Below are 23,983 nucleotides of genomic sequence, written 5' to 3' on the forward strand. Positions count from 1 at the left end.
CAGCAGCTCAAACCTCAAATCCTAAGTTCCTCTGGCTCAACCTGTGTATTTCCCACCTTTTCCCTCATTTTTAGCAGCTATCCCATGATCTCTTGAAAATGTACCAGATTAATCCAGCTTTCAGTTACAGACCCAGTTTAATATTTCATACTTTTACCAACCAACAGTTTTTTTCTGATTACAACAGTAACATCTTGGAAACATTTTTCTACATTTTTTACATTGACATTGTTGTTTACTTTCTATTAATCCTCCCCTACTAAATCTTTCTCATAAGCAGAGAAAGAAGAGAGGAAGTCCAGCTAATGATTGGTTTCATGCTGGTCATTATGTGTCTGGAATATTTCTAACACTTCCACAGGATCATGGATTCATTGCAACAAGATGGTGAGACGAAACTCAATGGAGTTTGGTGGCACAGTGGTTAGCACTGTTGCCTCACAGTGCCAGAGACCCAGGTTCAATTCCTGCCTCAGGCAACTGTGTGGAGTTTGCACATTCTCGTGTCTGCGTGGGTTTCCTCCGGGTGCTCTGGTTTCCTCCCACAGTCACAATGATGTGCAGGTCAGGTGAATTGGCCATGCTAAATTGCCCATAGTGTTAGGTGAAGAGGTAAATGCAGGGGTATGGGTGGGTTGCGCTTCAGCGGGTCGGTGGACTTGTTGGGCCGAAGGGTCTGTTTCCACACTGTAAGTAGTCTAATCATAACCAGATGCAATGACTCACTTACAATCACAACAGAGACAGAAAAAGAGAAAGCAAAACAACATACTTACACCCATGACCATGTTTTCAGGACATTATCCAGAAGTCCAATGTCCTACAATGCTTAGCTGTTTAGAGAACAGACAATCAAGATCATCTCAAGAATTACAAAACTATTTTCTATTTTGTCATTTTATTTTCTATTTTCAATGTCAAGATGATGTTTAAGGGCTTCAGTATTGAGCTAGCTGCTCCAGAGGGTTGTGTAACATCTTCACTGTAATAGCAAATAAATGTTGTTCAAATGTGCTGCGTTCATTGGTGAACATAGGCTAAAATCTGGGTTGATGCCCTTCATTATCCATTGTAAACGTAATAATGTGGTTTGTGCCTGTAATTACCCATTGTAGTAAGTAATATGGTCTCTGTCATTGCCTGCTGTAAACACATCATACAGTCTGTGCCTGTTGTTCTTCACTTTTGGCACAGTAATGGGGTTTGTGCTTATTGATACAAATTGTAGGCACTGTATTGAGGTTTTGCCTGTTGTTACTAATTGTAGACAGTGTAATGGGGTTTGTGCCTGCTGTTAATTGTAGACACTGTGTGGGGGTTTTGCCTGTTGGAACTGGTTGTAATCATCCTTATATTCCAGTAAAGTCCCAGAGGCTGAGTGAATTGCCAATGTTACACCACTATTCAAAAATGGAGAGAGACAAAAAAAAGTAGGTAATTATAGGCCAGTTAACTTAACATCTGTCATTAGGAAAGATTTTGAGTCTATTATAAATGATGTAATAGCAGAGCATTTAGAAACCCAAAATATAATCAAGCAGAGACAGCATGGCTTCATGGTCTCATAATGGGGAAATCCTGCCTGACAGATTTATTACAGCTTTTTGTGGAGGCAACAAGCAGGAAACTTAAAGGTGAACCAGTTGATGTAATATATTTGGAGTTGCAAATGATATTTGATAAGATACCACATAAAAAGCGACTAAATATGTTAAGAGTCCATGGTGTTGTAAGTAGTATGTTAGAGGACAGGTTAACTAATAGCAAACAGAAAGTTGGGTTAAGGGGGCATTTTCAGGATGACAACCTGTAAATTAGTGGGATGTCACAAAGATCACTGCTGGGGCCAGAATTATTTACATTATAATGACTTGGATGAAGGATGTACTAGAACCAAGTTTGCACATGACCTAAAAAAAGATGGGAAATGGGTAAGGATGACACCAGAAGTCTGCAGCAGTATATAGAAAAGCAAGTGGGTGATCAAAAACTTGGCAGATGGAACACAACTTGGTGAAAATATCAGGTAAAAAAACTTAATCAGGAGGAACAGAAGAGCTGAATATTATTTAAATGGAGAAAGACTGCAGAAAGCTGCAGCACAGAGGAATTTGGGAATCCTACTGAATTAGCATCTAAGTTCTACAGATAATAGGGAAGGCAAATGGAATGTTGGCTTTTATTTCAAAGGGAACGCAGTATAAAAAGAAAGTTTTCTTGCTAAACTATACAATGCATAGGCATAAGTGAGGACTGCAGATACTGGAGATCAGAGTCTAGATTAGAGTAGTGCTGGAAAAGCACAGCAGGTCAGGCAGCATTCCTGATGAAGGGCTTTTGCTTGAAACGTCAATTTTCCTGCTCTTTGCATTCTGCCTGACCTGCTGTGCTTTACCAGCACCACTCTAATCTATACAATGCAGATTCAGACCTCAACTGGAATATGGTGAATACTGTGGAAAGATATACTGACATTGGATGCAGTCCAAAGAAGGTTTACTCAGTTAGTTTAGACATGGAGGGATTTTCTTATGAGGAGAGGTTGAATAGGTTGGACTTGTACTAATTGGGGCTTAGAAGAATGGGAGAAGACCTTATGAAAAACCCACATAAGATTCTTAATGGGCTTAGCAGATGCAAAGTTGTTTCCATTGTGAAAGTCTGTGTTGAGTATTAACCATTACAATAGTTTAAACACTAACATAGTCTGAGTCTGTTCATAGCCATTGTAGACACTATGATACGGCCTGTATCTGTTGTTAGACACTGAAATAGGATCTGTGCCTGTTGTTACCTAGTCTGAGTTTCTATCTCAGTTATATCACAAGAGATGAGCCATTGAGTTTTAACTAGCGATGCTGAGTGGGCTTCTTCTAAATGTTGTTTTTTTCTGAAGTCACGTCCTGTTTCTGAATGATTTGTTGAGGAGTTCCAGTTACTGTCTGATGTCACTCCCTTCTATTAGCCAAAGCGCTGAGATCCAACATGTGCACAGTCTCAGTGGTCAGAATATGTTGGAGTTGCTGCTTGAATCTCACTATGTATTATATTTCTACACACGTTATATTTCGACTGGCAGACTCCAGGGTTAGTTTGGGAACATGGCAGTGCAACAATGGCCTGACATTGAGTTCACCCCAGCTACTGCAAAGCGGGTTTATTGCTGACTGGACATAAGGACCTATTCCAAATCAAGGCTCCACGAGCTCTTCCAGAACTCGGAAAAAGTAGAGATGCCAGGACGGATTGAAACACCGTGAACTATAAAGTTAGGAAGTCCAGCCTTTATGATTACTGATGTAAGACATTGGCATTTACGTCACTGTCCAATTCCCACTGGGACCAGCAGTGGTTCGTTAATACTGACACCATCTTTGCAACATTTAACTAAAGATGTGCCGCTGCTTTGATGTCAACATTACTTCTTAAATAGGGTGCTTGGATATTCTCTGATGAGGATACATTACATCTTAACTTTTGCCCAGTTCCTGTGCAAACAGCAGCTTGCCCTTCTGAGTCATACTGACCCGTTAAGAGTGCACAGTATGTACTTACATTAATATGCCCAATTATGTCACACTAAGTTCTGTGTCCAGTACATGTTCTAACAGCAGCCTGCCCCTCTGAGTCGCACTGACTAGTTCCAGTGTCCATTACCTGTTCTAAAAGTAGTTTGCTAGTCATGCTGACTAGATATAGTGCCCAGTACCTGTTTTAACAGTAGTCTGCTCCTCCATGTTACACTGACTATTATAGTGCCTGGTACCTGTAATAATAACAGCTTGCCCCTTTGAGCCATGCTGGCTGGGTAAAATGCCTAGCGTGTTTACCAACAGTAGCCTCCTCCATTGAATCACACCACTGATGCTCTCAGTCCCTCTGGAACATTCTACACATATTGATCATGTATGGTTATCATTATGCATTTTTTATATTGAGAATATTAAATATTGCTGATATAGCAGTGTTTATAACCAGCCCTGATTATCAGTGTACAATTGAAAAATGATATACAGCTCTGAATAACATTGTAGTGGAACAGTTTGAGAGAATACAATCTAAAGTGCAGTGTACTCCTTGAACCATCCATCACACCAGGAGCAAGGATATTGGCACATTGTAACTACAGGCTAAATCACAGTGAGACAACTTTCATCAGGGACTTACACACTCATTTAGAAGAGTTTAAAGATGTCCCTTTATCTAGTGTAGCCTGTCATTCCTCTGTCTTCATCACCACCTCTTTTCACACATCCTGCAGTGGCCTCTAATTCTCCCTCACGTTCTCTTTTTCTTTCAGTTTCTGTCATTCTGTTAACATTTTCCATTTTGAAAGTCAATTCCTTAATCCCAGCAAAACATACCCAACATTTTGGAAAACAAATCTGCCAACCCAATAGTCCATGTTATCTAGCTTAGCAAATTTTAACAAATTGCTCTACTACAGTTTACATCCTACCTGTAATACTAAAGATTTGTCTTTGAACATGTCCTGTACGTCCCTGTGTAGAAAATAATTAACTATCACAACAGTTCAAACATCCTGTGGTGACAATCTGCAACTGCCACAGTCTGAGACTGAGAGCTAATTCCGGTGGTGGTGATCTTGTGAAGCCATATCCTCTGCCAGAAAATGAATGTAAACCTTGGGAGCTGGAAGAAGTGAACTGCTTCTGAATTAATGCCGTCTCCCTCGTTTTTGGGAAATCAATCTCCTGTAAGTGTCAAAGATAGAAAAACCCACAGTCAATGTGGCTGTTTCTGTTTGAATGTCTCCCGAAAAATGTACACTTGGTAGAAGTGATTTAGCAGAATTTTGCCACCTGCCTTGCATTGGTAATATAATCCAAAGCAAGATTAGATTCCACATAAATATACTAAAGACGTTGGTACTGGTGAACAACACACTCTGAACTGATTTCTTAAAGCACAATGTGTAAACAGCTCTGAATTATCCAGACTTGCAGTGATGATGGTGAGAGACAAGTGAACTTGTTGTACATCAAAACTCAGCTCACAATGAACTGGCTCCTGGTGCTACAGTTCCATCTCAGTAATGGATTGCATCTGTAATGATATCGACTATATGTGAGTGAGGGAATCAGGGAGGAGGTAATCGGAATAGGGGAAAGTCAGAAGGATTGGAGGAACGTATAGGGATATTTGAATGAAGGGAGAGTGATTGAGAGAACTGGGGGAGATTGGAGGAGGACTTGAAAGGATGGGAGGGATCAAAGCAATCAGAAGAGGAATCAATGGAGAGTTGAGGAGATCAGGGTTGGTCAATGGGGAATGGGGGCAGAGTTGAGGAGATTGAGGGACAGTCAAGGTAACTAGGGAAGAGTTGAGGGGCTCAGGGAAAGGTCCAGGGAATTCAGGGAGATGGGGGAAGGATTCAGCAGAATTGAGGAGACTGGAGGAGATTGGGGAAGGAGGTGAAGGGATCAAGGAAGGAGTCAATGGGATTTGAGGAGAGTCCGTGAAAAAGTCAAAGGGATTGGGGAAAGAACTGAGGGGACTGCGGAAGGAGTCAAGGGAATTAGGAAAAGAGCTAAAGGAATTGTAGGAAGAGTCGAAGGGATTAGGGTAGAGTTGAGGGGATTGGGTAGACTCGAGGGATAGGGAATGAGTCTCGGGTTTGGGGAGGAGTTAGGGAATTCAGGAGAAGAATCAAGGTGATTGAGGCATAGTCAGGGATTGAGATGAGTTAAAGACTTTGGGAAGGAATTGAGGGGATGGGATGATTTGAAGAAATTGGGGAGTGAGTCAAGGGGATTGGGGGAAAGTTGAGAGGGTTGTGGAGGTATTGTGAAGATACTGCAGAGTTTGGAGAGGAATTGGGGAATTAGGGGACAGTTAAAGAGAATGGGGGTGGATTTGAAGGGATTGGAGGGAAGTCATGAAAGTATTGAGGGATCAGGGAGGAGTAAAAAGACTGGGGAGGAGTTGTGGAGGTGCTTTGGGGATTGGGAGGGGTTGAAGGAATTGGCTGGAGTTAAGGATCGAATGACCTGGAAAGAGTTAAATCTACTGGGGAGAAGTCGGCATTGGGGGAGAGTCAAAGATGTTGGTGAGCAGTCAGGGGATTGGGTGGAGTCAATGGGTTTGGGGTGGAAACCAGGGGATTGGGGAGGAGCTGGAAAATAGGGGAGAAGTCAAGAGGATAGAGGAAGAGTTAAGACCTTGGGGAGGGTGAGGAGGTTGGGAGGAGTCAGAAATCAGGGAGGAGTTGGGGATTGGTAAAGCTCAAGGGAAGTTGAGGAGAGATTCAAAAAGATTTAGGGAAGAGTTGGAGAGAATGTAGACAAGTCAAGTGGATCATGGAGGAGCCTAGGTATGTTTTTCCCACATAATCTTCCAGAGTCAAGGAGTGAGGGTCTTTTATTACAATGAGTCATACAAATGCAGACTCTGCTCCAATTGCTGGCTGATTCTCTGATAGAAGACAATTTGCTGCTGGAGGTAAGACTGCATCATTCGTTTGAAATCTATGATCCTGCGCTTGTGGAAGTGGTTCATCTCGGCCTGTAGAGCAAATCCTACCACTCGACATCGTCTCTTTATCCCATCCACTTGCTCCTGATCCATCTTTCCTTCATCGCTCATCCTCTGGCTATCTTTCACCTTGGCAAAGGCACCTGTTACCAATACAGAGACATATCTATCAGTCAGAACTCAGCACCTATTTTACACACAAATGGAATTGTTTGAATTCTTGATTTTGACATTTTACTCAGCATCAAAACCCTAAAAGAAACTTACTATTTTAAACATATTGCAGGACAGAAACATATGGGTGTCTGAGCAGTGATATGACCATAGCACTACTGAAAAACACTTTTAATATGGGAGCTTCTTTGTACCAGGAGCAACTTTGCTTTTGTGATAGTTAACGTTCAAGTCTCATTTTGAGTCATGAGATCAAAATCCAGGTTACACACTGAGGGAGTGCTGCACTGTCAAAGATCAAACGTTTTTAACGAGCCACTAAAACAAGCCTCATCTCCCCTGATTGGTAGACGTAAAAGATTCCCTGGAATTATTTTAAGAAGATCAGGCAAGTTTGACCTTGATGTCCTGAAGTCAATATTCATTTCTCAACCAACCTCATACTCCACTTTCTGAGAGCTTGCTGTAGGTAAGTTGGCTACACTTTAAATATGATTCTGTTGCTGTAGAACTCTTTGGGACATGTTGAAGTGATCACCAAAACTTTATAATGACAATTCCTTATTTACAATTGGAATTCAATTCCTTAAACACCTTCTGTACCTCAGTCAAGGGATCATTTCTGGTCAGTTGTTTGACTTTTCTCAACAACTTGAGCTGGGTGTTCACTGGACACTAATGTACATTTACTGCATAGTAACAGAAATAAAGAGCAGGATTAAATACTAAAAACATTGAAGGCGCTTGGTAGTATCTGTGGAGAAAAAAAGAGGAAACATTTCAAATCTCTTGTGACTTTTCTTCAGAAATTTCTTTTCTAAAAGTCACAGCAGACTCTGTTTCTCTCTCTGTCTTTGTTTCAGATTTCCAGTATCTGCAGGATTTTGCCTTTATAAAGAGCAGGAATCTTGGTTGATTTCAGGCTCAACATCATAGGATTGAACATAACCTGATTATTGTGGCCTTTTTATGTCTGAACTACACATTAAGCTCTGCAGTAGCTTCTTTAATTAGAGTTAAAATCAAAATGAACTACATACAAAGCACTTCTCATGAGGATAATCCATTGTTCTGGTAACACAAAGAGTCTGAACCAGGCTGTTTCAGAAGCCTGATGTGGAGGCAGGATATTAAATACCAGCATCATTTACTCAACAATCACTAGCTGTGATCTATCATTCTTTTATCAGCAAGAGTCACATAAACAATAAAAAAGTTTCAATCTTTTGACTCATTTACTACAGTAATTTTAATTTTTGACTCAGTAAATATATACATTTTGGTGTTTCTTGTTATACAGTTAGTTATTAGTTAAGATATTCTCAGCTGAAAATGTGTTGCTGGAAAAGTGCAGCAGGTAAGGCAGCATCCAAGGAGCAGGAGAATCGACGTTTCGGGCATCAGCCCTTATTCAGGAAAGAAGAAGGGCTCATGCCTGAAACATCGATTCTCCAGCTCCAGTTAACTGGTGCTTTATGACTCTATGGTTGAAAAGTTCTTGTTTTGAAGCAGAATGAAATTGAACAAAATTTCCAGATTTTATTATTTTCTTTACTCACTCATGAGTTGTGGACTTTGCTGGCTGGGCCAGCATTAATTGCCTCTCCCTATTTACCCTTGAGGTCAGCTGCTTTCTTAAACCGCTGTAGTCCATGTGCTGTGGGTAGGCCATTCCTGGATTCCAATTGTTTAAATATTGAATGTCATGTCAGAAGAATTATTTTCAATTCTATTTAACTGGTAGTTGAAGGCTTGGTTAATGAATCTCAACATTTAGCATGGTCATTGAGATCAATCAGAGGAATGGAAGAAAAAATTGGCCCTGTGCTTTTTCATTAATTCACAGGATGTGGGTGCTACACAGAAGTTAATGCCAATCCCTCAATGCCTTGAGAGAGTGGTGGTGAGCTTCATTTTTGAACTGCTGCAGCCCTTGGGGTATAGATACAGTCATAATGCTGTTAGGAAGGGCGTTCCAGAATTTTGACCCAGCAACAGTGAAGGAGCAGCAATATAGATTCAAGTCAGAAACTTACAGATGGCGCTGTTCTCATTAATCTGCTGCTCTGGTCCTAGATGGGAGAAATCACAAATTTGGAAGGTGCTGTCGAAGGAGGCTTACTGAGTTGCTGCACTGCACCTTATAGATGAAATGTACTGTTGCCACTATATGTCAGTGGTGAAAGGAGTGAAATTTGAAGGTGGTGGATGCATGCCAATCAAGAAGGTTGCTTAGTCCTGGACAGCGTCAAGCTTCTTGAGCATTGATAAAGCTGCACTCATGCAGGATTAGCAAGGTCAATCCACTAATCTGCACATCCTTGGACGTTATGGGCAATTTAGTATGGCCAATCCACCTAACCTGCATATCCCTGGACGCTATGGGCAATTTGGCATGGCCAATTTAGCTCATCTGCACATCTCTGGACTGTGGGAGGAAACCAGAAGATCCAAAGGAAACACATGCAGACACAGGGAGAATGCGCAACTCCACACAGTTGCTTGAGGGTGGAATTGAACCCAATGGCTGATGCTGAGGTAGCAGTGCTAACCACTGAGCCACCATGCCATGTATCAATGGATATCCAAAGAACACCAGCAAGATTCTGAAGCAAACTGCTTGACAGAATAGAGACTTGTCATGATTTTCTACCTACACCAGACTAAAATTTCTCAGCATGATTCCATAATTGCTGAATGACCTCCACTTACTTATTGCATTTCCATACAAAACCGAGATCAATGTAATTATGGCAACATCACTGACAGGAAGTTTAGCGTAGTGTTACATAAACATGGCACAGAAATTTAGTTTAGTAATTGTAGTTGTGTTCTCGTTGTCACACTCAGCTAGGACTCTGCTTACTGACTTTTTAATTGGACTTATATTGTTGACATTTTAATAGTTACATTAGATTAGGTTTGTCAGTGATGTTTAACAGTTGCAGTTGGCTAGATCTTTCAATGATGCCTCTATCAGCATACAGATTAGACAATTATTTGTCCTTGAACCAATCTTAAACACCGTTCCCACAATCATAAGACCATAAGACATGGAAGTGGAAGTAAGGCCATTTGGCCCATCGAGTCCACTCCGCCATTCAATCATGGCTGATGGGCATTTCAACTCCACTTACCCGCATTCTCCCCGTTGCCCTTAATTCCTTGTGACATCAAGAATTTATCAATCTCTGCCTTGAAGACATTTAGCATCCCGTCCTCCACTGCACTCCACGGCAATGAATTCCACAGGCCCACCACTTTTCGCATTTCTGTTCTGAATTTATCCCCTCTAATTCTAAGGCTGTGTCCACGGGTCCTAGTCTCCTCACCTAACGGAAACAATTTCCTAGCGTCCACCCTTTCCAAACCATGTATTATCTTGTAAGTTTCTATTAGATCTCCCTTTAATCTTCTAAACTCCAATGAATACAATCCCAGGATCCTCAGCCGTTCCTCATATGTTAGACCTACCATTCCAGGAATCATCCGTGTGAATCTCCGCTGGACACGCTCCAGTGCCAGTATGTCCTTCCTGAGGTGTGGGGACCAAAACTGGACACAGTACTCCAAATGGGACCTAACCAGAGCTTTATAAAGTCTCAGTAGCACAACGGTGCTTTTATATTCCAACCCTCTTGAGATAAGTGACAACATTGCATTCGCTTTCTTAATCACGGACTCAACCTGCATGTTGACCTTTAGAGAATCCTCAACTAGCACTCCCAGATCCCTTTGTACTTTGGCTTTACGAATTTTCTCACCGTTTAGAAAGTAGTCCATGCTTGTATTCTTTTTTCCAAAGTGCAAGACCTCGCATTTGCTCACATTGAATTCCATCAGCCATTTCCTGGACCACTCTCCCAAACTGTCTAGATCCTTCTGCAGCCTCCCCACTTCCTCAGTACTACCTGCCTGTCCACCTAACATTGTATCATCAGCAAACTTCGCTAGAATGCCCCCAGTCCCTTCATCCAGATCATTAATATATAACGTGAACAGCTGCGGCCCCATCACTGAACCCTGCGGGATACCGCTTGTCACCAGCTGCCATTCCGAAAAAGAACCTTTTATCCCAACTCTCTGCTTTCTGTCAGACAGCCAATCCTCATTCCATACCAGTAACTCACCTCAAACACCATGGGCCCTCACCTTGATCAGCAGCCTCCCATGTGGCACTTTATCAAAGGCCTTTTGGAAGTCAAGATAGACCACATCCACTGGGTTTCCCCGGTCTAACCTACTTGTCACCTCTTCAAAGGATTCCAACAGGTTTGTCAGGCACGACCTCCCCTTACTAAATCCATGTTGACTTGTTCTAATCCGACCCTGCTCTTCCAAGAATTTAGAAACCTCATCCTTAATGATGGATTCTAGAATTTTACCAACAACCGAGGTTAGGCTAATTGGCCTATAATTTTCCATCTTTTGTCTTGATCCTTTTTTGAACAAGGGGGTTACAACAGCGATCTTCCAATCATCCAGGACTTTCACTGACTCCAGTGACTTTTGAAAGATCTCAACCAATGCCTCCGCTATTTTCTCAGCCACCTCCCTCAGAACTCTAGGATGTCGCCCATCGGGGCCAGGAGATTTATCAATTTTAAGACCTTTTAGCTTTTCTAGCATTTTCTCTTTTGTAATGGCAACCATACTCAACTCAGCCCCCTGACTCCCTTTAATTGTTGGGATATTACTCATGTCTTCCACTGTGAAAACTGACGCAAAGTACTTGTTAAGTTCTCCTGCTATTTCCTTATCTCCCATCATTAGGCTTCCAGCATCAGTTTGAAGTGGCCCAATGTCTACTTTTGCCTGTCGTTTGTTTCTTATGTATTGAAAGAAACTTTTACTATCATTTCTAATATTACTGGCTAGCCTACCTTCAGATTTGATCCTCTCCTTCCTTATTTCTCTCTTTGTTATCCTCTGTTTGCTTTTGTAGCCTTCCCAATCTTCTGATTTCCCAGTGCTCTTGGCCACTTTATAGGATCTCTCTTTTTCTTTAATACATTTCCTGACTTCCTTTGTCAGCCATGGCTGTCTAATCCCTCCCTGGATAATCTTTCTTTTCTTGGGGATGAACCTCTGTACAGTGTCCTCAATTATACCCACAAACTCCTGCCATTTTTGCTCTACTGTCCTCCCCGCAAGCCTCTGCTTCCAGTCTATTTTCGTCAGTTCCTCTCTCATGCCCTCATAATTACCTTTCTTTCACTGTAACACCATTACATCCGATTTTGCCTTCTCTCTTTCAAACTGCAGACTGAACTCTACCATATTATGATCACTGCTTCCTAAGGGTTCCCTTACTTTCAGATCTTTTATAAAGTCTGGTTCATTGCAAAGCACTAGGTCCAGAATAGCCTGCTCCCTTGTGGGCTCCATGACAAACTGTTCCAAAAAGCCATCCTGTAAGCATTCCATGAATTCCCTTTCTTTGGATCCACTGGCAACATTATTTACCCAGTCCACCTGCATATTGAAGTCTCCCATGATCACCGTGACCTTGCCTTTCTGACATGCCTTCTCTACTTCCCGGTACATGTTGTGTCCCTGGTCCTGACCACTGTTAGGAGGTCTGTACACAACTCCAATTATGGTTTTTTTGCCTTTGTGGTTCCTCAAATTCCACCCACACAGACTCCACATCATCTGACGCTATGTCATTCAGTGCCATAGATTTAATTTTGTTCTTAACTAACAAGGCAACCCCGCCCTTTCTGCCCACCTCCCTGTCTTTTCGATAAGTTGAAAATCCTTGGAGGTTTAACTGCCAGTCCTGACCCCCCTGTAACCACATCTCTGTGATGCCTACTACATCATAATCATTCACGATGATCTGTGCCATTAGTTCATCTGCTTTGTTACGCATGCTACGAGCATTCAGGTAAAGTGCCTTAATGCTAACTTTCTTATCATTAGAGACATTGGAAGTCATGAGATGTCCTAAGTTATCCTTCCTTTTTTCTGCATTCCCAGTCTGCCTCAATTTTAAATCCGCCTGCACATATGCTATCCTGCTGCTTATCTTTCCATTTAACTCCATACTCCCTGTCGCTTTCACTTTCCCTTCCCCCCAACCCAGAAGTTTAAAGTCCTACTGACCACCCTATTTATCCTCTTTGCTAGAACATTGGTACCTGATCAGTTCAGATGGAGACCGTCCCAACGGTACAGATCCCGCCGGTTCCAAAACTGATGCCAATGCCCCATGAAGTGGAATCCCTCTTTCCCACACCAATCCCTTAGTCACGTGTTTACTTCCCTAATTTTCTTATCCCTGTGCCAATTGGCACGTGGCTCGGGCAGTATTCTGGAGATTATGACCCTTGAGAACCTATACTTCAATTTCCTTCCTAGTGCTTGATAATCCCCAAACAGGTCCTCCACCCTAGCCTTGCCTATGTTGTTAGTCCCAACATGGACCACAACAACTGGATCCTCCCCCTCCCGCTCCAATATCCTTTCAAGCCGGTCGGAGATGTCCCGCACCCTGGCACCGGGCAGGCAACACACCATGCGAGACTCCCAATCGGGCTTGCAAAGGATACTATCTGTCCCCCTAATTATAGAATCCCCTATAAAAACTACTTGTCTTTTTGCTCTCCTCTCTTGAATGGCCTTCTGCACCATGATGCCGTGGTCAGCTGGCTCATCCTGTCCTGAGCCCTTTTCCTCATCCGTACAGGGAGCAAGAATCTCATACCTGTTGGACAAGGTCAAGGGCTGAGGCTCCTGCACTCAGGTTCCCCCTACCTGCCTCACTTACAGTCACATTCTGATGTCCCTGCTCCTGACCACTGACCAGAATGATTTTGTAGTAGAATGTGTGCTTTAAGCCCTCCCATGCCTGTTAACTTATTACTGAGAAGCAAAAGAACACAGTCAACATAAAAGTTAATAACTGGAGTCATGTGATGCAGCTTCTGATATTGGATTCCTGTACACAAATGGCTGCCAGAGATCATGGGAGTGATTTCAGAAAATGATATCATATCCTCTGTTTTACAGAGGATTTTAATAGATGCCACAGGTGGACAAAATCACAACTGAGCCCAAGTTACACCAAATCAAAAGTTACCTTTAAAATCTTCAGAAAGTAATCGTTATGAGTTTTAATAGAGTCGCTATCAAGAAATTGTTACCAGTAGAAAGAGGGTCAGGAACTCAAGGGGCATAGATCCAAGGTAATTGACTAAGAAATATGTGGGAGATGAGGAAATTCTTTTCATGCAGAAAGTTTTGATTAGTTGGAATGTGCTGTCTGAAAGGATGGTGGCAGCAGATTCCATAGGAATTTTCACAAGGGAATTGAAAAATTTACAGGACTGTGGGAAAAGTTTGAACTAATTAGAGGGACTTTTGGAGAGTCAGCTAATGCATGATGGGCTGAATGCCTTCCATCTGTACAAATCTATAGCAGCACAACAGATGTAGACACCAGCAACAAGGTGACCTTTCTGTCAGGCTGATTCCAGCCAGAACATTAAGCATAAATGAGACAACAGCAATAACAGCACTCTTAATACCTGCACTGACTGCAAATCACAAACTCAGCATTGATCCAGAAGCCAACATGGGGCCCTTGCAGCCTGCATGTTCACATCCATTAGCACTTACTCAGCTTTATCGGCACAGTCTTCAGGAAACTAGTTCACAGAATGTTTGCAGCCTTCTTTCAAATCTGGGAATGTCTGACCTTTCTACTTTCACACAATACTCCATTATGTGAAAAGAAAACAACATAAATAGAAATAAGAGAGGAATGTGAAAACTTAGGATGGAAAAGAGACGTAATGGGTAACAGGAGAAATGAATGAACGGGTAAGAGACCTGCAATCAATTTTGATGTAAAATGATCTTTCCTTCGAGATGATGTTACTGGGCAAACAGAAACATCAGTATTACTGCAGTGAAAAACCAGCATGAGCACTTCCAAGAGAAAGACAAGGCTAAAGTTTCAAAAAAAGGCAATCCTGGATGGCAGCCATTCCCTATGAAGCAGCTCAGAGTAAACAGTGAGACCGGAAACTCAGAAAAAATATTCTGTTGGTTTCTGGAAAAGGACAGTCTGGTCTTCCAAACATTATGCAGTGGCTGACTGTAATTACAGTACCCTCTGAGCTGCTACCCTTAATGCAATATCCCCCTTTCCTAATAACTCCCTCACTCAATTGCCTGAATGAAGAAGACTAATGAGTTGCATTAAAGAATGTTAATACTATAATAACATTTTAATGGCCATGTTAAAACTATCCTCAGCTACCTTTTTGATCTCCTGAAATTTCTTTGCATTGAGAGAAATGTGGCAAGTCATCAGCTGGTCTGACAAAAACAGCATTAGTATCCAAACTTGGTCACTGTCTCACTAGATCCCTCATCCTCAGATCTTCCTGTATCTCTCAAATCAACTTCCCTACTTGTTCTTTAAACCTCACCCGATCTACCAAGAAATACAATGACTGAATTTCTAGTGCATCATGTGAAACGTGCTGTATAACTGCAATTGGGTGAAAAAGTTTAATCTGTTCTTCCATTCTGAGTGCTTTCACTTTTCTCCCCCTGGAACCTGAACATCCTTCTTCAAAGGTGAAAGATTTGCCACTGTGCTAACGCATGACACCCAGAGACACAAAAGTTGTGACTCAGTGGTATTTCAGTAAAAGTAGAACGAACACACACACACACACACACGAATTCCTGATTAGAGTGTCACCAAGCTGCATTATTAATGACATTGTCCATTATTTTACTGATGATTAAGAGTAGGCTGACGAGGTGGTAATTGGCCGGGTTGGATTTGTTCTGCTTTTGTGTACAGGACATATCTGGGTAATTTTGCACATCATCAGGTAGACGCCAGTGTTGCAGCTGTACTAGGACAGCTTGGCTAAGGGAGCGCCGAGTGTTGTAGTACAAGTCTTCAGTACTATTGCCAGAGTGTGTCAGGGCCCTTAGCCTTTGCAGTATATAATGCCTCCAAACATTTCTTTATATCATGCGGAGTGAATCAAAACAGCTTAAGACTGGCATCTATGTTATTGGGGACCTCCAGAGGAGGCACGGTGGATCATCCACACAGCACTTCCAGCTGAAGATCATTGCAAATACTTCAGCTTTATTTTTTGCACTGATGTGCTGGTCTCCCCATTGTTAAGGTTAGTTTATGGAATCTCCTTCTCCACTGAGTTGCTTGTTTGTCCACTACCATTCATGACTAGATGTGGTAGGTCTGCAGAGTCTTGTTAGATTGATGAATGGACTCTATAGCCTCAACTAATGTTGATCTTGCTAGCACTGATCTCGCCTAGTGCATGCTGTGTACAATGTAACCTGTATGCCTCTGTCTCAGGCTTTTTGGTCTGAACATCCTTGCTTACTATGATCTGCCAGTACTGCTCGTAAACAAAGCTTTTCACTGTACTTCAATACACGTGACAATCAATCAATCAATCAAAATGTGATCCGTTGGTTGTAGGACTGTCTAGCTCTGTCAATCACTTGCTGCTTATGCTGTTTGGCATGTAGGTAGTCCTGTTGGGTAGCTTCACCAGGGTGGCTGATGCTGGTCCTGGCATATCCACCCGCAAACTTCTTTAGGTTCATCCCATGGGCTTGATCCCATGCTAGAGTGGGGATAAGGTGATGCCAATGAGTTGCAGATTATATTGGAGTAAAATTTTACTACTGATGATGACTACAGTGCCTCTTGAGTTGTCGATCTGTTTTAACATTGTCCCATTTTGCATGATGATAGTGTCAAAACAACATGGTGCACGGTATTCTCAATATGAAGGTGGGACTTTGTCTCCACAAGGACTGTGTGTTTGATACTTTCATGAATAGATATATCTGCAGCTGGCAGATGGTAAGGATGAGGTCAGGTATGTTTTTCCTTTTTGGTTGTTCCCTCACCACCTACCACAGGCCCAGTCTCTAAGTAGTGTCTTTAGGATCCAACTAGCTCAATCAGTGGTACTGCTGCTGAGCCATTCTTGTTGGTGAACATTAAAATCCCCCACCCAAAGCACCTTCTGTGCTCTTGCCAGCAAGTACACCTGCCAACTGGTGTTCAATACGAAGGAGCACAGAGTCTTCAGCCAAGGGAGGGCAGTATGTGCAGGAGATTTTCTCGTCTGTGTTTGACTTGATGCCATGAGACTTCATGGTGTCTGAAATCAACATTAAAAATGCTAAGGCCTACTCCCTCTCCACAACTGTATTGCAACCTCTGCTCGGTCTGTCCCAGTGGTGGCATAGAAAAGTAGATCAGACCAGATAAGGAGGGAAGATTTCCTTTGCTGAAGGACATTAGTGAACCAGATGGGTTTTTCCAACAACTGACAATGGTTTCAGGTATCCTCAGGGCACAAGAAACTGCTAGAAATATTCAAGATCAATTTTAGATGCCCATTGAAGAAGTGTTCCCAGGCAGAGAAATGGTTTGAAAAATCTTACATTGGTTCCAGCAATAAAAGCTGTAACCTCACATCCCACACATCGTTGCTGATCCTTGGCAAGAACGACTCAGTTGTTATAACAAACCCTCCCCTTTATCACCTTTTGGGCTGGTTGTTTTTTATTCATTGTATTTCACATTGTGGGTGAAGAAGGGTTTAAGTGTGTGCAAGTGAACACATGCTGCAGAATGCATAAGAGAGTGAGAGCAGGTCAGTCACCATGTACATATTCCTCCACAAACCCTCTCACTCACCCCCACCCACCCTACCCACACTCTCACTCTCATACCCCATACCCACACTCTCACCACTCACCTCCATACCCTCATACCCAACCCCCCGATACCCACACTCACTCCAACCCCCCACCCATACTCTCCCCCACCACCCCCACACTATCACTCATACTCCCACTCACACCCCATACCCACATCCTCACCCACACTCTCACCCACCATCCCCACACTCCCACCCACACTCCCACCCCCATACCCACACTTTCACACATCCCCCCACCCACACTCTCACCCACCACCCCACACTCTCTCATATTCTCACTCTCACACCCCCATACCCACACTCTCACCCACCCCCCCACCTATACTCTCATTCACCACCCCCACCCTCTCACTCATACTCCCACTCACACCCCCATACCCACACCCTCACCCACCACCACACACTCTCTCATACTCCCACTCTCACACCCCCATACCCACACTCTCACCCTCCACCCCCACACTCACTCTCACACCCCCATACTCACATTCTCACCCACCCCCAACACTCTCACCCACATATGCACCCATTCCCCAACCTCACAGACACCTCTCCACCTGTATGCTTTTTAATCACATACAATCTCATCCATCCACACACACATCTCACCCCACTCCATCCAAATCGGATATATTCATCTACAGGCACCTACCCATTTGCACACTCCCTCCATTACACTCAAAACAATGGCAGGTACACTCTCTACATGTGCAGACTCTGACATTTGCTGTCTGAACAAACACACACATTCACTCACATATAGACACAACCTATGTATTTTCACACTCGGCAAAAACATATGAGCACACCAAGCCTCCATCTTTCAGTAACAGAGATAAGACAACACCTCAGCCCTTGTGATCTGAGACAAAGAAGCTAGTAACTGGATTGAAATTCAAAGCCAATCATGCACGCTTCACTGGTTTAAGAGGAGTAAGACAATTTGTCTCAGGTTTATTTTGACCATGACTCCTTGCACTGTGCTGTGGTCTCAATAATTCTATCTCCAGTCCGAGGACTCTGGTCTTCAACTGATCTCTTCCATTTCCCTACCCAAATCAAACATGGCATGGATGCACTTTTTAAGACTAGTGTATCAGTGAAAGGATTCATATTCCTGACTCGTGAAGCCTTCCCGTTTCTTTGTGGAACCTCCTCCATAATTTATCTAATCTTCTTGCTTGCAATAACATTATTAATTTTTAAGTGCTGTTTGGAATACTGTGCTCAATTCTGGTCTCCATTTTATAAAAGGCAGTTTATAATTTCCTGGATTGATACCAAGACCATAATGCTACACCTGCCAAACACTGAATAGTTTGGAGCTCTTTTCTCTCAGAAAGAGAAGACTGAGGGTGATCTGATCGAAAACCTTATAATTAGGAAAGTTTTGGTCCAGTATTCTTGAAGTGCATGCTTCCACGCAGGAAATAGGCCAGAATTAGGGCCACAAATATAAAATAAGCATCAATAATTTAATAGAACCACAACAGCCTGTGAAGGCCATTGAGTTTAGGCTGGCTGTCTGGAGAACATTCCAGTCAAAAAGCGTGGTGCTGGAAAAGCACAGCTGGTCAGGCAGGATCCGAGGAGGAGAGTAGACGTTTTGCATATAAGCTCTTCATCAAGACTGTGTGTGTGTGTGTGTGTGTGTGTGTGTGTGTGTGTGTGTGGGAGGGGGGGGGGTCCCAAGGGGCGGAGAGATAAATGGGAGGGGGGTTGGCGGGAAGGTAGATGGGAATGCGATAGTTAGATGAAGGTGGGGAGTGAAGGTGATAGGTCGGAAAGAAGGGTGGAGCAGATAGGTGGGAAGGAAGATGGGACAGGTAGGACAGGTCAAGAGGGTGCTTCTGAGTTGGAGGGTTGGATCTGGGATAAGGTGGGCGGAGGGGAAATGAGGAAACTGGTGAAATCCTAGTGAAATCCCAAAACTGGTATGTCCCAGAGATGTTCACTGAAACGTTCTGCAAGTTGGGGGCCTGGATTCCATGCACATGATCTGGCCCTATAACCCTGCAAGTTCAATTCCCTCAGATGCCTTTTGAAATAAAAAACGAAAGCGCTGTGGATGCTGTAAATAAGAAGCAAAAACAGAAATTGCTGGAAAAGCTCAGCAAATTTGGCAGCATCTGTGGAGAGATATCAGAATTAATGTTCCTGATCCAGTGACCCCTTCTCAGAATCCTCAGAAACATTAACTCTAATTTCTCTCCACAGATGCTGCCAAACCTGATGAGCTTTATCCAGCAATGTCTGTTTTTGTGTCTTTTGAAATGTCTGATTGTCTCTACTTCCACCATCTTCATGGGCAGCAAGTGCCAGGATACTGTTGCATAAAAAGGTTCCTCCTTCCACCTCCTTGCATTCTTTTTTCCAAAACCTTAAACCAATGTCTCTTCAATCTGTAACATCAGCTAATGTCAATAATGGAAAGCAGCAAGGAATTCTGGAGAAACACAGAATCCCCGACAGTATAACCAGACTATTCAGCCCAACAGGTCCACATGATCTCTCCAAATAGCATCCCACTAGACCCACCCTGTACCCTATCTTGTAACCCTGCATAATCTGTTATGATCCCAGATGAAGGCAATACTGGATAAATCAGATTACAGAAGGAAACCTGGTTTGATAGATCATATATTTAATCTTAGTCGTTGATTAACATGCTGGTCAGTGATGGTAACCTACTCACATGAGGATGCTGATGTTCTTAAACAAGGGAACATTTATTATACTAAAGAAAAAACTACATATATACAGAAGACAATGAGAAACATTTTACATCTTTTACAATTCCTTTTCTGTGTTTACTGGCATGAATCTCACAATTCTGATGGTTTAAACTTCTTTCAGTTCTAACAACTTGGAGATTTCTAGCCAAACAGTCCTGACTTGGAAGCCTCACAGACTAGAAACCACTTCCGCTGTGAATGGTACCCCTGAATGAAGATGAAAACGTTTTTTCACTTTCTAGGAGAAAAATTGCTTTCTTCTGGACCTTGAGTTCTTCTGAACAAAACCATTCATTCTTACATCAAAACTGCCTTAATGTGTTTACTCTTGAATGTTATCAATCCAACAGTATAAATATTTTATCTATTAAAACTGCAGTCATATGTCTTTTTGGAACTATTGCACTTTGGTCATTGTCCAAATGACTTCTGACCTGTTTATAAAACAATCTTCATAGGATTAACTCACACAGCCACTGTCTCTATTTTACAAACCAAATGTCAAAATATATTACATATTATACAGCTTTTGTCACAAAACCGCCGTGCCGATTTCAGATGAAGTAGCCAAGAAGTAGCATGTAAATTGAAAACAGGATGTGGCCAAGGAATGATGTGTGTCTATACTTGACCTGTCAGTCTATGAAGCTGTTATTGGCTTAATAGGTAGAACACTGGAGAGTAACTCAAATGTTGCACTCTCAGTGCTTCTTTATCAGAATGCCACCACCACTTGGATGTCCTTTACAATGCATAGAAAAGAGGGCCAGCTCAGCCTTGAAGTTAAGCCATGTTCCTTAGCGCGGCTGGTACAACACTGGACACAAACACGAACATGCAACAAAGAGTGCATGCAAAAAGACAACGTTGTTTCTTCTATAATAAAGAAAATGTTCCAAACCCTTCTGTTCCAAACCATCAACATGTGCCATCATATGGGAAGCTGGTGCATATAACTCTCTGAGCTAGTCTCAGCAAATTACAGTGCTATCCAGATGGAGAAAGTGAAAATAGTGAGATATGAAATATACAGAAACCAGTAAAATGGAAAATACTCATAAGTGAAATTTAATTTTAGGAAACCACCATTGTGACCTTTGTGCTCTCATGTCTTATGTTCATGCTAATGGGGCTGGGCAGGAAATTTGTGGGATGTGATTCAGAGCCCCCCTGTCTGACCGTGAGACTCTTTAATAGACTGCCTGTGTGTACAACATTGTCAGCTGACAGCAGGTTTCATCAATGAGAACACTTCCCAACTGCTAAATCAAATGCGTTTTGCATGAATGCCATTGACACTTGGAATTTTAATTAGAAATGTGTGAGGGAAAGGTAAAAAGAAAGCGTGGAAGAGATGCACAGTTCTAGTTACTACATTGGGAATAGCACACTGTTGACAAAATTCAGATCAAAGTGTACCTGATCTGTACATTCCGCACGACTCAATGATACTCTGGTATGTTTTCATCTGTGTCAGTGAATAGCAGATACTGTTTCTGGTGCAAAGCTTTCCAGGCAGCGAAGGACAAGATATCACAAAACCACAAACAGAGCTAATTAAAAAGGAAAAGCTTGTATTCCTATAGTATCTTTCATTATCTCAAACAATGCTTTATTGCTACTTAAGTACTTTTTAAAACATAGTCACTGTTGTCGCGTAGGAAATACAGCAGTTAATTTGCATACCATTAGATTCCATAAACGGAAATAAATGAAGGCCAGATCATGTGCTTTTCTCAATTATTTTGATTGAGGGATAAATAGTGATGTGGATATTAAAGACAACCCCTGCCTTCTTAAAAATAATGCTGCAGGGTGAATGAGAAAGGAATTGGGGCCTCGGTTTAACATTTCATCCAAGATATAGCAAGATTGACAGTGCAGAACTTGGGCATTAAGAATGTCAGCCTGGACTTGCCTTCAGGTCTCTGAAGTGAGGCGTTTCAGACTCAAGGAGAGAACACTACCCACTAAACAACAGTTAATATCATTTAAAGGGAAATCAACCATGATTTCACAAACTTTGATACGACAGTGAAACTGGTTACAGGTTCTCCTATAGCTCGTGTTTCATGAATGCAAATTCGCTGTAATGTGATTGACAAACTGGGGACACTGTTTCTAAAGCACAAACGCTTAAAACATGTGTTGGCTATATGATTACTTCACCAATACTTTAAGCACTATCTCTAAAGCTCAATTTTTCTACATCGTGTTATAGAAGAACTACCTTTATTTGTCTTTTATCAGCTTGGGTGTGATCAATGTCAAGAATTGTTGCCCTCCCTTTTTATTGGTTCCAGTTGAGTTGTTTAACAAGTTATGTAGAAATTACCTATTGCCAGTTGCATAAATTAACAACTCCGAGGAGAAAGAGTGAGACATGGAGGGGGACCTTCACTTCCATCTTTGATGCCATTGGAGTCAAAATTGATGTAACTGTATTCAGACATCACCTGTGGGACTGCTGATAATTTGCTGTTTTTTTTTCTGAAAGTAGCTGCTTTTCTGTTCAGATTTAAATCAGACCAAGAGATTTCAAACAAAAATTGCTGGAAAAGCTGAGCAGGTCTGGCAGCAAAAAGAGGTCACTACTTAGCTAGGTCCAAGAAGATATTATCCAAGCCTAACTTAAACTAGCAGTCACACTCAGTTCCTCTTTGTGTACATTGTATTCAAGTTCCAATCCTCCCCAATCCATTTTGGAGGATGAGGCATTGCTTCCAGCTTCTGTTACTGGGGAGCAAGGGAGAGTTAGGGAGGATAGCAGAGGCCAATCATAGAGCAGTACATCAAAATATATTTTAACCTAATCTGCAAACAGGCAGAATCAAACATAATCCTGGTTTAATCATCTAACTTGAGTCTACTCCATACTGATGTTAGTAGAGATTAAGACTGAGTAATGTGTAAAGGTAGAATTGCAACAATCCCATGGGCTAGGTTACCAATACTGCCACAGCACAGACTGACTACAAGTGATCTTAAAAACACAATTAGATTATCCTGAGGAGGCCAATCCATTAAACCAATTGATTTCAGCACCTGATACAGATGGCTATAATCCCCATCAAAAAATTGTTTGGCCAATTTGCCAGCAATGAATTGCCCTTCGTTGGGTATGGTACTCCCACACTAGGTCCTTTATAGAACCATCAAATATTTGCCAAACAGCATATGCGCATCTTGTGGCAACTTCCTTTTGACACACCCAGTCACTTTAAACCTCCTTTAAATATGTTCTGACCCTTGACTCAAAGCCACTCAGGACTGCAACGTATGAACAGAACCTCTCAGGTGAGCATCAGTGTTCTCAGATACGAAACTACAGCAGGTTTCATACAGGTTTCAGTCCCTTCTGTTGGATTATTAAACTTGTCCTACAGTCCCACACGACAGATATAGACCTGTCCCCATTCTACAGGTACGAGATATATGACAGATGCACAGACCTTCTCAACAGCTATGCAGACCCGTTCAACACGTACATAGACCCACTTGATCTTTGACTTTGCAACTCCCATATTAGAGAATGAAGACGAGCTTGCATTTCTTTTGCATCTTTTCTGGGCTCAGGACATCCCAAACACTTTGCAGTCAATTAAATACTTTTGAAGTGTCGTCACTACAGTAGAATGGGAAACATGACAGTCAGTTCATGCACAGAAGGCTCCCACAAATAGCAGTCTGTTAATGGATATACAACTTATTTTACTTGGTATTGGTATAAATATTGGCAAGCAAAGTAGGGAGAACTTCCCTCCCATTCTTTGAAATTCTGCCATTTAGTCCTTTACATGCACTTGAAAGGGCTGATAGGATCTCAGTTCAAAGTCT

General features: G+C 42.2%; 1 protein-coding gene across 1 annotated transcript in view; it reads right to left on the reverse strand.

Annotated features, from left to right (window-relative positions):
- Positions 1-881: 881 nt before the first annotated feature.
- The window catches only part of snx33 (sorting nexin 33), a 33,810-nt gene continuing 10,708 nt past the window's right edge, over positions 882-23,983 (reverse strand). The window contains exon 2 of the mRNA XM_072552796.1: positions 882-6,638. Within this exon, the coding sequence (XP_072408897.1) occupies positions 6,385-6,638 (254 nt within the window). The 3' untranslated portion in view covers positions 882-6,384. The remainder of the gene's footprint in view (positions 6,639-23,983) is intronic.

This window comes from Chiloscyllium punctatum, chromosome 33, assembly GCF_047496795.1.
Source record: "Chiloscyllium punctatum isolate Juve2018m chromosome 33, sChiPun1.3, whole genome shotgun sequence".
Taxonomy (NCBI): Eukaryota; Metazoa; Chordata; class Chondrichthyes; order Orectolobiformes; family Hemiscylliidae; genus Chiloscyllium; species Chiloscyllium punctatum.